This window comes from Typha angustifolia, chromosome 3, assembly GCF_048772165.1.
Source record: "Typha angustifolia cultivar Huaian chromosome 3, ASM4877216v1, whole genome shotgun sequence".
NCBI classification, from domain to species: domain Eukaryota; kingdom Viridiplantae; phylum Streptophyta; class Magnoliopsida; order Poales; family Typhaceae; genus Typha; species Typha angustifolia.
The window spans coordinates 6,710,083-6,724,126 of NC_133241.1; the positions used below are offsets into that span (position 1 = coordinate 6,710,083).

The 14,044-nt window shown below is 35.3% G+C and overlaps 1 protein-coding gene across 2 annotated transcripts; it reads right to left on the minus strand.

The window, feature by feature from the left end:
* Positions 1–4,667: 4,667 nt before the first annotated feature.
* LOC140778868 (ankyrin repeat protein SKIP35-like) lies at positions 4,668–11,645 on the minus strand. 2 transcript variants are annotated; one of them, XM_073123764.1, is made up of 5 exons: positions 11,406–11,645; positions 10,922–11,088; positions 10,037–10,710; positions 9,428–9,860; positions 4,668–5,783 (listed from the first exon to the last, which is right to left on the minus strand). In XM_073123764.1, exons 3-5 carry the CDS (start codon positions 10,696–10,698, stop codon positions 4,995–4,997), a joined length of 1,884 nt encoding a protein of 627 aa, XP_072979865.1. In that variant the 5' UTR covers positions 10,699–10,710; positions 10,922–11,088; positions 11,406–11,645; the 3' UTR covers positions 4,668–4,994. The 2 variants fall into 2 exon arrangements, with proteins under 2 accessions (XP_072979865.1, XP_072979873.1); XM_073123772.1 differs by having other exon boundaries at positions 11,288–11,645.
* Between the last annotated feature and the right edge of the window lie 2,399 nt (positions 11,646–14,044).

Sequence of the window (14,044 nt, forward strand, 5' to 3'; positions counted from 1 at the left end):
TCATTTTTGCATTTAACTACCTATACTTTTACCCTTACTTTCTCTCAAAATTTGTAATAAAAAATAATAATAAATTATACTTAGACCCGTGCAACTATACTTACTTTATTTTATATATATCGGACATAGATTCAATGAACTATTAAAAATAGGAAGATAAATATATCAAAGGTAACAGAAACTCAATGAATTAATTATTTAAAATATTTTTAATAGTTCAGAAGAATAATAAGAATAATTATTGGAATTTATTTTTTTATGTTCAGAGACCCTGCCTTACCATTTTATTTATTTAACACTTGGATTAATTTTAAAAGAATTCATTTCAAATTATTCTTACCTCAATGGGTATTTTGATAATTTAGGGATATAAATTTATATAAAATTATAATAGATAATATTAATAGTAAATTGATAATAGAGTTAGTGCGTGATATAAGATATAATTTTATACTATTATAAAATAAGAAAAATAATTAAAATTCAGAATTAGCAGCTTACTCTTTGGAGAAAGGGGATTAGATTGGCTGTCAATTGAATTAATAAAGGAGGAAGGCGTGTGCAAGACCGGCTAATACATTGGGTTTCATTATTTATTAGGGTTAGGGTTAGGGTTACTTAATTACTTAATTACTTACTTCTAGATCATTATTATATAAATTATATGATACGATGCTTGGGGAATAGAGAACAAGAGCTTTTTAGATCTCAATGAGGAGATGAATAATAATAATAATGTCCAAAACTGCAACTTGCTTTGCAATCCCAGCTAAGACATCCCCCCTTTGTCTCCTCTTCTCTTTGATCCATTTTGGCTCTTTCTTGCACCAATCCCTATGTTTAGACTCTTTCTTTTAACCAAAAATTTGCATATAACATCCTATTTTTACGCATCTCTCTCTATAATTTAGCAAATATGGACAGTAAAAATATTTTCTCAAATTAATTATAAATCTTAATTTATATATAATAAAAATATAAGGTGGTGTAAATTATAATTTTATTAAAGATAGGGTGTTAAATGCAACTTTTACTTTTCAGGGGAATATATATATATATATATTATTCATGTGTGTAAATTGGCCACTTGCTAGTGCAAGTGTTGCAGATGGCATATTGTTTATGATTGGTTATAGATCTTTTATTAGATATTTTAGGTCTCATTTTAGATTAATGAAATATAGGTCTTATTTGATGTAATATTACAACTTGGAGCTACTATTTCACTCAATTATTTTTTATATATACTGCTGATCTAATATATTTTTTTTTAATTTAGAAGTCTGTATAGTTATTTTTTTTTCCTTAGTTCGAGAGAGAATAGATGAATATTTTTCTTAGTTTAAAGAATGTATAACGGTAATAAAAAAAGTTATGGAGTTTTATTTTTCTTTTTGAAAGTAATAAAATATTTTTATTCAAATTTCAGACTAAATTTTAAGACATTAAAAGTAAAATGTAGAGCCAAATGGTGTAGGGTGCTCTTGGATATTCTCTTCAGAACCAATGGAAGTTATTGGATGATTAATAAATAGTTACTTAGTCTGAGAACTTTGAAGCAGTTTGATTCTTGCTTTAGTTGTATAATGGCTACTTGTCATTAATGGTGGTTTGTTCTCTGTTAGTCAATAATCTATGCAAAATTAATATACAAAAGATAATAAGCATTTCATAATCAAACAAATGAATGATTCCAATTTGCCAACTTTTGACCTTACAAGTTGGTCCTCAAGTTTGAATTGAGATGGAAGATGATTAATCCTTTACATAAAGTTGGCATATATTTAGTCTATGTATATATTCCACACAAAAAATGGAATAAAAGGTAAAAAACACAAAGAGAAAAAGGTAACTTGTACAAAATGCATGCATCAAATTCTTGCTTTATTGATTATGATTAGGCTCCACTAGTCCTAACATTAGAAAATGTAGTTAATTTTCTATCTATGAATAATGATTAATTAAATTTTTTTTAAAAAAAATGCTAATAATTTTGATCGAGGTTGAATTCTCTTTTTTAAACCCTAATTGCGAAGAAGATTGCATCGAGTACAAGAGATGGTTGGAAAGAATTTATTTGCGAGGACAATAGTACTTAATACACCGTGATTTGAGTTGGCTCCTTGTAACTCAATTTAGTCGAAGTTAGAATTAGTCTAGTTATATAATCTAATTACTGAAAAAAAAAAAAAAGTGACTCGGTTGTTCAATCTATAGCTTATCATGGAGTACTTCCATATAAGAAAAGAAGAGGAAAAAACAGTGCAAAAAGCCCTTTTGAGTGAGACAAGGATCAAGAAAAGAGACCAAGGGGGGTGATGGGGAAATACCCACCAAGGTGGCTAGGGGAGACGAACCTTAGACAACAAACTAAACGTACCTTTCCATAAGAAAGAAAGATAAAACATAGAAACAGGTATAAAAATTCCACTTGCATGGTGTGTGTACCAACTTTGGCATTGAATGCATTGCATCCAACCCCCATATTTAAGTCACAGAAACATCCTCTCATCTCCTCTCATCTCCTCTTCTCTTCTTCTTTAATACCTCGGCCACAAGATGATGCACAGAATCCACCAAACCTCATTCCTCTCAGCACAATAAAAGAGAGAAGCAGTAGTGACCCATTTCAACATCAAAGGTACTGATTTGAATCCCTATACCTTTCCTCTTCTTGTCTTGATGTTTTTTCCCCTCTTTATAACTTAAGAGAGAGGTGTATATGACCCATGTGTGCTCTTGTGTGCTCTTGATCATCTTAGTATTATTGGGAGGCCAGCCGAAGGGGGTTAATTGTTTTGCTTAGGAGGTTTCTCATCTTATGCACTTTATTAGCTAACCTGATCATTTTGTTTTCTTTCTCTTGGTATTATGTGTGAAGTATATTTAACTGCTAAAATCCTTCAATGAATCTCAAAGTTATGGAACTTCTTACTCATATATATACAGAGACTGAGAGAAAGAGAGTTTTGTGTTGTAACTTTGATGTAATTGATTCATTCTTTTCCTTTTTGCCAGGTTGAAGTTGATCTGATATATATATTTAAATATATATATTGCAAATCTAGCCATGTTGTGCAGAAGAAGAACTCCAATATCACCACAAAAGCTCTTTGACATCCACTGATCACTGCTTGAGACCAAAACCCAAAAGCACAAACTGATCATATAATCAAGACCTGACCACCAGACTGGTGCAATGGAAGGGGGATCCTTGTCTTCAAATTACTTCAGCATGGAAGCCTTTGTGGTACTCATCTGTGTCACTGCATCACTACTAATACTCCCACTGGTGCTGCCGCCATTACCGCCGCCGCCTGCGATGCTCCTCCTCCTTCCATTAGGCATGCTGGTTGTGCTCATGGTGTTGGCATTCATGCCGTCCGACGTGCGAAACATCACCTCCTCCTATTTGTAAATATATAAGCCTCCTTTGATGGTTGATGCTGCACGATATATAATCTTGTGAGGACTTGCAACTTGAGAAGAATGTATTGGTTTACAGTGCACACAAGAGGTGATGTGTTCTTGGAAGTTAAATCATCTTGTTATCCTTTTCTGCGTGATATGAGCATATAGTTGTTTAGATTACATGTTTTGCCTCCAAAGAGAGGTCAATAAGAAATTTGAAGTTTCTTATGTCTATTTATGTTGATGATGTATCTAGAGTACTACAAAGGGGATTTGTGCAAGCAAAACTATTCTTTTGCCTAAAGTGTTTAAATGCTCATTGGGGTTGTGATGATGAAAATGAAAGACTAATCAGTTGCTTATTGGGACTGTAATGCGCACAATCAATGCATTGATATACATCTAATAGCGTGCTCAGATCAACCGCACATGAGTACGTTAGGAGACATCTTAATCTTTATCGATAATATCAAGCAATTCAGAAGGATTAAGAGAAGTTGCTTATACTAGCCTCTCTAAAAATATGAGTAATAATAAAATAATTATATTATATTATTATTATAGATTGGATATTACCAAACTTAGTTTTCCTCGACCATTTGGACTATTAGGTAATAGTCTGACAACTAAAGGTGGAGAAGTGAGTAACATCTACAGAGAAGCTAACCTGACAGCTAACCTGACAGCCGACTAGATTGCCAACCATACACAAGTAATATCTATTAATTTTTTTTGTAGAGGGCTTAGATTATTCTAAGTTTACTTTAATTTTGTGTAAAGATACCATTGGCACTTTGTGCCGACGTAGAAACAGGTTGTAATTTTGTTGGGCTTCTTGCCTCTTGTTTAATGAATTTCCTTTATGAAAAAAGGTGTAGAAGCTGATCAACAATTCAAATATTTATAGTTGTTCTGATAAAAGAGTTACAATAGTCATTAGCCCAAGCCCAGAAAGGAGTTGATAAGTATTTGTTTGTTATTGCCAGAGTGACTACAAACTTCATATTAAGACAAGTATAGTGCATTCATGCAATATTCATATCTATTTTTGACTTTCCAAAAGGTCTTACAAGCATAAATCCAACCAAAATATTAAGAGGAAATTTAGCAAGAAAGGGAAGATGATCACATTGTAGTTTATTACATCTTATCATCAGAACAGCAGATAATAATATTAATATTGACTCTTGAAATTCTCAGACCTGATCATAGGAAAGGCAACAAGAAGAAGACAGAGTATTAAGTTTTACTGGGGCTTCATTTCAAGCTGCTATGTAAGCATATATCTCCATTTAATAGTAAAATTCTGAGAAGGAACTGCACTTATATCAACCATGAAAGAGGGCTATGATTTGTGACATATAGGAGACATATGCGGTAAAACATAACGCAAAACTATACTCTCATCACCAGTCACCACTTCACAAGGAGGTGATCAAGATTAAACCCTCAAGTTACTACCATTCAAATGTCACAGGCACCCTCAAGTTAAAGAAGCCCTACTACTCTCCAATACAGGCACATTTCTGTCACTTTCCTTTCGCTGCTGATACCTTCATAGGGTCACGGGCAGTGCTCAAAGATTAGATCAAGAAGGATGGCAGGTGATGCTCCAAAATTGCCAGGAGCTCTTTACCCTGGCTACTCATGTCCACTGGCCGGTTTCCAAGCCTACTCACTGCCTCCACAAGCTGCCCTCTCAGCCTCTGCGGCAACAATGGCCCACCTGCCTCTAAACACTCCCTATACAGTGACAGGTAGGCCATTGCGATCACTAGAGGCGAAGGAAGGTCCCTAAGCCAGATGGGCGAACCACCCCTTTCGAGGATTCTCATGAAGTTAACAAAGTGGTCCTGCCCAGATCTCACTCCCTCAGCAAATGCCGCCTCCGACCAGTGCTCCTTTAGGAAAGCCCTAAGCTCTGGAGCAACAGCGTCATCATCAGATCTCGCAATGCTATCAGCCACGGAGTATGTCGCAGCTGGGTCACCGAGGAAGTCAGACCGAAGGAGAAAAGCAACACCATCAAGGGATCCACTGCTCCTCTCCCCAGCAGCTTTGAGGATTTCAATGCTGAGGGCTGCAAGAACATGCTGGGGGACATGGGGAAGCAAGTAGGCAGCAATGCCAACCTGGCTGCTGGAGGTGGCTGCAGTGAGGGCAAGACAGAGCTCCATGTCCCTGCATCCCCGGTTGACAAACCACTGGACTACTTGAATGCAACCACGCTCAGCCGCTCGCATCAGAGGGCCCAGAAAAGCACCAGCATTTCCCTCTTCAACCAAGCATTCCATCGTTCCAATCTTACAGTAGTGAGAAGCAAAGCCAAGAGCAAGATCAACATCCACATCCAAGCTATTCCTCTGAGCAATCTGAGTAAAAGCAATGAGGTCATAAGAATCATTGATGTAAAAAAATTTGGCTTTTATATTATATACTTATGTCTGTATTATCCTAAAGAAGAAGAAGGTGTCCAAACAAGTCATAGTTTCTCTCTTTAACAACTAATTATTTTGTATTAGGTAGCAGCTGATACCATGACAACTGAGAAGTTAAATTTGCAGAGGAAACAAGCTTCAAAATCATATAGTTTATGCTACAGAGATACAGATATAACTTGCACAGAAGCTTCTCAATACCAATGTGAAGAATCATCAGTTGATGCAGGAAGTCTTGTCACAAAGTCAATTAAAGCAATATTACACAATCCAAATATGAATAAGCTTCTCCTACTTTATGATCGAAGGCAAACTAGCACTCCTGAGTTCAGAAGCAAATTCAAGTGTTCAGGACAGTACTTAGCCACAAAAGATTAATAAAAAAATATGCATTTAAATTGTAAGTTCACAGTAAACCTGAGTAAAGTGGATAAGTCAAAATGATAATAAGTTGCTGCTACATGGCAGCTACTACATCAAACATGTTGATCATTCTCACGTATCCTCCTGATTACTTTACCAAGATGCTGCTTCCTCTGACCCATAAATGGCATTCTGAAAATCTTTCAAGTTTTTAACTCAATAGAGGACTTTCGATTACTTAATCTAATACTTCTTGAATGATGCTAAAACTCCAACTTGTTTTCCCTGAAAAACTTCTGTTCCCTAAATTTTAACCAAAGGTTTTACAATAAATTAAAAGATAAACTGGATTTTGTCTACTTGGCCTATCAGGAATTGTTACATTACATAATGCTAATTCTCGTATTAAACTAGGACTACCTTCACTTTTTCTTCTCATGTAGGGGCTGTTTAGTTAAGAGCTTTTCTAGATGCTGCATTAATAGACAAAGTATCTAATCCAACAATCATTATTTGATTTGGTACATCAAATATGAAAAATAGTATTTTAAAAATGTAATTAAACTTAGATGCAGTCTTTTAGACTCCACTTAGATCAAATGGATGCTAAAAGACTACATTTAACTATCCCAATTTGACCTATCTTTCTTATCTCATTTCGATTCCAACCCATCTTCCTCTACTCATTTTGATACCAAATTCTCAACCCATCTCTCTCCTCTCCTCTTATTTCTATCCTCAATCCTAACGTATTTCCTCTCCTCTTCTATTCTCCTTTAACTAAACACTTGTTTACTAGATACGTTATTATAAAATATAACTAACCAAAGATAAATTTCACAAATACAGTGTTATTAAATGCAATCAACCAAACAAGCCATTTGTTTCTCTAGAGAAACATATATCTCTTAATTCACATGTATTTTTAACAAGAAACCATACAATCCCGTAGTGACTCTTATGGGGTACTACTCTTTTTAGGCATTTATTTCAGAATGACTTCTTGATCAATTTCATGGTGACTACCAAATTCTTCTTACAAAAGGAAAGAAAAATTGCTTCGGATAAATACATATTAAAAATGGATATCTGTCTTCTTATGTTGTTGGAAGTCAACATTTAAGACTGTACCAGCATATGGTTCATTTATAGGGTATACACTAATTAATGATTGAGTAATCTATGATTAGTTGTCATACAATGAGACTCAACAACATAGTTAGCTGGAAAAAGAATCTTATGAGGGAAATCTTGGGAATTGACTCACAACCTAAGAAACCATACACTCTCTTATCTCTCCCCTCTCAGCACCACCCATGCATCGTACCGAGCAAGACGTTGTCAGTTGTCAGCAATCAAGATTAGATACCTCAAAAGTGTAAGTAGGCACTGGTGAGGCCCAAAAAGATCACCATTTCCACCACGGCATATGAAATAGGTTGAACTGTGCATCCAATGCTGTCTCATCTCTTCCTAACATTGCTAGCAAGTTTCTCAAATGAAGTTTGACAAGCCTAAGAGGAGGATGCAACTTCCATTTGTTACATGTTATACTAATCCGTGCATCACTTTGCACAATAATCATCCAACTTAAACTACCCCTTTTCAGAAGTGATGCTCACACAAACCTTCATTCATGCTATCATTCCATACCAAACTCTGGGTTCCTCCATGAACCCAGGACAACACCGTCAGCCAACATGCTTTTTTAAATAAAATAAAAAAAACTCAAACTATCTCTTGCATGTTGCATGTATCCAATTGTCATTGACACCAGACAAAAGATATTTCATCCAAATCATTTCAAATTCTCTTGAAAAATAAAAGAAAATCAACTGTAAATGGAAACAACAATGGATTGGAAAAGCAGAAGGTAGAAGGGAGAGTAGGAGAAAACAAAAATGTCTGTCACTTCTTATTAAATGGATGGAAAGTTAAAAACATAGCAAGCACAAATTGGACTACAAATATATGGAGGACATTCTCAAAACAATCAATTAATGTAATAGAATAGTAATGTCTGGCTACCTTTTATTAAAATTAATAGTATAGCGAGCACAAATGGACTTAAAGATATGGAGAAGGGCATTCTAAGAGATCAATTAACAAAATAGACTAAGTTGTTTAACTAAAAATTGTGAATTGAAAATATGGATTTAATATGGCTGAAGCTAACTCTATGATGCAACCGATAAATGCAGCTCACACTGAAAATCGAGTGCATGTCTACATATATTCAAACAGTTTATAAATGATAAGCAGATTTATGTTTCATCCAGCACAGAAATAACCTGGTCTAGAAATAATTATATCTACACAAAACATCAAGACAACTGTGCTTTTGTGAACAATAAACATATCTTCCAATTAAATGGTTACACACAAAAATCGCACAAGAATAGCATATATAATATCATCAAAGGCGCCAGCACATCAATCTCTTAAAAGGATAATAAAGAAAGATCCAAAAAGGCAACCAGTCAGTAGATGCAGATAACCTCTAGAGGACACATCACAACTGTAAATAGACACATTTATCCTTGTTAATGATGGAACATTATCATATATCAATGTCAGAGAGATGCATTACACCAAGAAAATTACTCAGCAGTTAAAAGTAAAACAGAAAAAAAGGTAATATATAACATATAAGTTACACTCCATAGCCTCTTTCTCTCGTCCAGGATCCTTAACACATTCAATCACTTTTTTTTACTTGCTTTGAACATCATGTAACCTCCCTTAAATATTAATTATCACTCTATAATAGTGTCCAAGCTAAAGAGATGTGCAGTATCCAATACTGAAAGTACAACAAAAGGGGATATTCATGCTACCACAACACAAGGAAAAACATTAGTCTGAGACAACAAAAGGGAATTCCTGTGCATGAGGTCTGCGGATGCAAGATATAGGCAGCCTTAGTCTTACAATCATAACCAAGGACCCCCTCTACTAGATGGATATAATGAAACATGTATATGCAGTACTAAGCATGTGAAAAGCTGACAACTTGGAAGATGACAAGAAAATTAACAGATCTTGGTATTTCTGTGTCTATATAACACCGACGACAACTTCTCATAAGAACATAAACTTTTCAATGTGCAATACTGTGTGACAATGCAATCTGGAAACTCACCATTTACTTTATACTTATCTATAAGGTCTTGCCTATTAAACAAATGCATATCCACTAATACCATTTAAATTACCTGCAGCAAGATGCGCACAAGTTCAGTACTTCCAAAGCGTGAAGCTTCTAAAAGGCATTGGTTGACATTATCCGCACCCCCCTCCACCAGCATCCCCAAAAGCCCCTGTACCGCAGCTGCTGAAATCCCTGATGCCCAACCAGGATCAAACGAGCTAGAAAATAGAGTAAGAGGGAAGCATGCTGCATCAAAAGCCTCAGTGAAGTCCTTCCCTGAGAGATGATTGCCCGCAAGATCCAAAAAGGTCTTGAATGCTGATAACTGGAATTGGACCTCAAGGATCGTGCCGTGATGTGATCTACCCTTGTTATCCTTGGAACGAGAATGGAAACCGATGCACTTCAAAGCCCATTCCGTAAATTTCTGGACCTTGGCACCAGCTTCTGCCTTAAGAACCTCATCTCCATGACATTCTTGGAGGCGTTCACGCAACCTGATGAAGAAGAGAACAAAGAAATGACTCACAGATCATCCATGGGACATCAACCTACACATTTTTAATCCTAATTGATAATTGTACAAAGAAGAAAGCACAAATTATTTTAGTGCAATTCGGACATGCATGCAGCCACACACAGCATAACAGGAATCTTATTGGACTAAATATACCTTTGAGCCATGACATTCACAGTATCAGCTAAACTCATTGTCTTGCTCTGGCATGCAGAAACACAAGAAGCAAGAAATGATGTCCTAAGGGCTGCTCTCGTGAAATCATTTGCACCGCCTGCAACGATCTTCCTTATCAACCCTGTAATTCCATGCAGCTCTTGGCGGGTACTCAAGAACCATATTGAGTCAACTGCAATGCATAGTGCGTCATTAAGAGTCTGCAGATCAGCCAACAGAATCAAGCTTTCTGCGAGTTCCCAATCATGAGAACTCACCGCCACTTGAAACGACCGACCCAACTCAATGCGGTCTTGCCTAGTGAGTTTCCTCTCCTGCTTGTTCCTATCTTTCTCTCTCCTCTGAGCTTCCGATTCCTCCATGAAATCAGATGCTCTTGATCTAGGTTTCTTGGTACCACAGACGTGAGCCTTTGAGGTTCGAGATTCCTTGGTCAGCAAGGGGACTTCCCTTGTGAACACCACATTGCTACCTTCCCCCTTCTCCGGTGACAGAGCTTCGCCGTTGCCATCGGCACTTGCAATACCTCCAATCTCATCCATATCCATCTCCGAGCACATCGGATCTTGCGATTCCATCTCCTTCACCAGATGCATGCAACCCTTCTCATCGATCACCGAGGGCTTGGTCTCGTCCTCCATCTCCTCTCCCCCCTACGAAAAAAAAAACCAAACTCTGCAATCAAAATAAAATTACCAAGCCTCCTATGAACAAATCGACAATTTCCATAAATAGAAGAAACAACCCTATGTCTTTGACAAGGCAAATCAAAACAAAATTCACCTCCAATATTTGTCCTCGCCAAACCCAAATGGCAATTGATAAGAACAAGGGAAAAAGAAAAAAGAATAAATCAAAACCCACCTCCTTAAAATTCGAAAAGATTCGATCTTCAAAGCCGATTGCAAACCACCTCCATCAGAGGCACCCCAACGATAAGAGACCCACGAAATTTCTCGCTCCGCCCATCAAGGGAAGATGGAACCCTAGATACCCATCAGACCCACGAAGCGAAATCGCCACGGGCACGCCTGGAATCGAAGAAGAACAATCCAAAACAAAAACCCAATTCAGAACATCCACCATACATAGCAATTAACAAGGAAAGACGGAATTTTTATGATAGAAGGCACCACGATTATTGATCATACCAGCCCAAAGGGAACAACATTAATTTTTTTTTTAAAAAAAAAGGATTTTTATATAACAAAAATAAGGGGAAAGGACTACCAAGCTGTAGCAGAAAACAACAGGAGATCGACAGAGGAGAGCGGTGGGTTGGGGGGGAATAAAAGGAGAGGAGAAGCAAAAAGGAAAAGGGTAGAAAGTGGGAAGCGATACTACTAACCTTGAGGTAGAGAGAGAAACTCTCAACCATGGACTCAGGAACTCTCTCTCTCTCTCTCTCTCTCTTCTTCTTCTTCTTCTTGGGGAGAGATGAGATGGTACAATTTTTTTTTGTTCTTTATTAATAAATTTCACTTTCTAAGCAAAATTAGATAGGAGAGAGAGAGAGAGAGAGAGGAGAGAGGGGAAGTGGGTATCTAAATCTTGGGTGGTTTCCTTTTTCCTCTCTTTCTTTTTCCCCTCTTCCAATGGCAAATTGATAGGAGAAGACTTTATAAATAGAGGGATAGGGGGAGAAGAATATGATGTGATTATTATGTAAATAAATATTTTTCCTCATTTTCCTTTTTTCTCTTTTTACTCCCCCCACCCCCCCCTCCCCCAATGAAAGTGAGAGTCACCAAACGCAGGATCCCACCACCCAACACACATCATTTTCTATGGTGGGGACCACCCCCTTCTTTAGGTTCCCCAGGGCCCACCTCAATCATTACAATACCTCCTTCCCCCCCCCCCCCCCCCCCCTCCATTGTTCATGTGGACCCAATCTTTCATCCACCACCACCACCACCTCCACCACCACCACCACCACCACAATCCTAGATCTCTACTCCTCTTTATTTGTTTAGTCTTGCTAAATTTAGAAACACTAAATCTGTCATAATTAATCGACAGAGTATGAATACGATACAGATCAATCAATCCGAGCATGCCCTTTTTACGCACGCCGATGCATTAACCACGCACGTTCGGTAGCTATTATCATCATACTTAAAATTAAAATTCAGTTAAAAATTATTAGAAAATTCTATAATGAATCTTGAAGTGTGTGTAACTTAAATTAGAAGATCGTCATATTAAGCATCTACTAATTGAATCAGGGTTTATCCTTTTTCTTTTAGGATGTCTTTGATTATCCAAACATTTAAACTAAATACCAAATGCATGTATGTATTGTTGAGGATGGTTAAACTTATATCCCCATGTACAACATTACACATCACATTGGTCACTATCATTTAGAATTTTTGAGGGTCATTACTAAGTAAATTCCAAAGATTTGAGTCAAGGTAATCATACATTTCATACTAATTCGTTGTACTTAATTATATTTAATCCACATTAGTTTACTTAAGATAATTAATCTACTTCTTTTTCTTTATTGCAAGGGGGTCCTCGATGGTTTTAGGATCACGTGATTCTTGCTATTGGAAGTTGTTGCGTATAAAAAGTTTTACGAATTTTACCAAAAAGTCCGTGTCTTTTAATTTTATTATCATTTACACCGCATCGTAAAGGTATTTCTCTATTTGATTAGCTTATAAAAGATCAAATAATAATTATTCATATGGCAGGGTTAAAAGTAAAAATAAAAATTAGCACATATAGATACGTAACTTTTCCATTGCTCATTTCATTAGTCATCATCACAAATTGGGTAGTCAAGGATTGCATTATAATGTTTTTGTCTTGAAAAATTTGCATATAACACCCTCTTTTTTAATAAAATTATAATTTATATCTTATATTTTTACTATTTATAATGAATATAGGTAGAAAGTATCCGGTCGTTAGATTAGTTAGTTAAACTTAACCAATCTCTAAGTTAAGTTAACTATTCTAAAAAAATTATAAAAATATCCTCAACTAACTCGTAAGATGGATATTTTAGTTATTTTAGAAATAAAATATTTATGTTTATCGCATTATTCTCACTTTTAAATCTAACTCAAATTATTTTTTACACGTATTTTTTAAATTATATGGCTTGATTTATAAATAGTAAATTCATATTACTTTATCGAGCAAGGTGTTACATACAAATTTTTTGTTTTATTTTTGTGTAGCTTTAGATGCTAATTTATTAAGGTATTTGTATTGAAAACCCACTTGATTTTTGATTTGATGGGCTATAATCATTTTGAGTTTATCTTGTACTTGAGGTTTTTTTCTTGCTTTTCTTCCAACTTTGACTTTGTCATTAGTGTCTCATTAAATGTTGACCAGACATCACAGAGAAATAACCGGTACTCAACTTCTTTATCTTCTACTTCATATGTTGCTACTAATTCTTTTTCTACCACTTTGTTTATATCTTGTAATTACTTTTTTTTATACAAGTCTCTAATTGCTTTTTAATTAATAAAATAAGATACTAATTAAAGATAGTTTAAATTATAAAATTTTCATTCCACTATAGATATATTTCGATTCTAACGAAACTCAGACTAAAAATGTTTTAGATTATGATGTCATAGATTTTATTCAACTAGTTTCACAATTTCTGGACTTCAAATAATTATTTTGTGAATATTTTTTTTAAACTGTGCACAATTGAAATTTTATAGTTTTAATGCAAAATTTGTATTTAAAGTATGAATTTCATACCTAAACTACGAAATTCTAATTCTGTATAATTTTAGCAAAATATTCGGAAGATATGCATTTGACATCCTAAAAAAATATGAAACTAATTGAATAAAATCAGTGACATCATGGTCTAGAACTTTTATATTTTGAATTTCTTCATAATTTTGATAAGAAATTTGTAGTTTAAGTATGATATTTATAGTTCACAGTTTTTTAAGTATATATTGTAACTTACTTGTAATATTAGACTAAATTTTTTTTAGAGTTTCT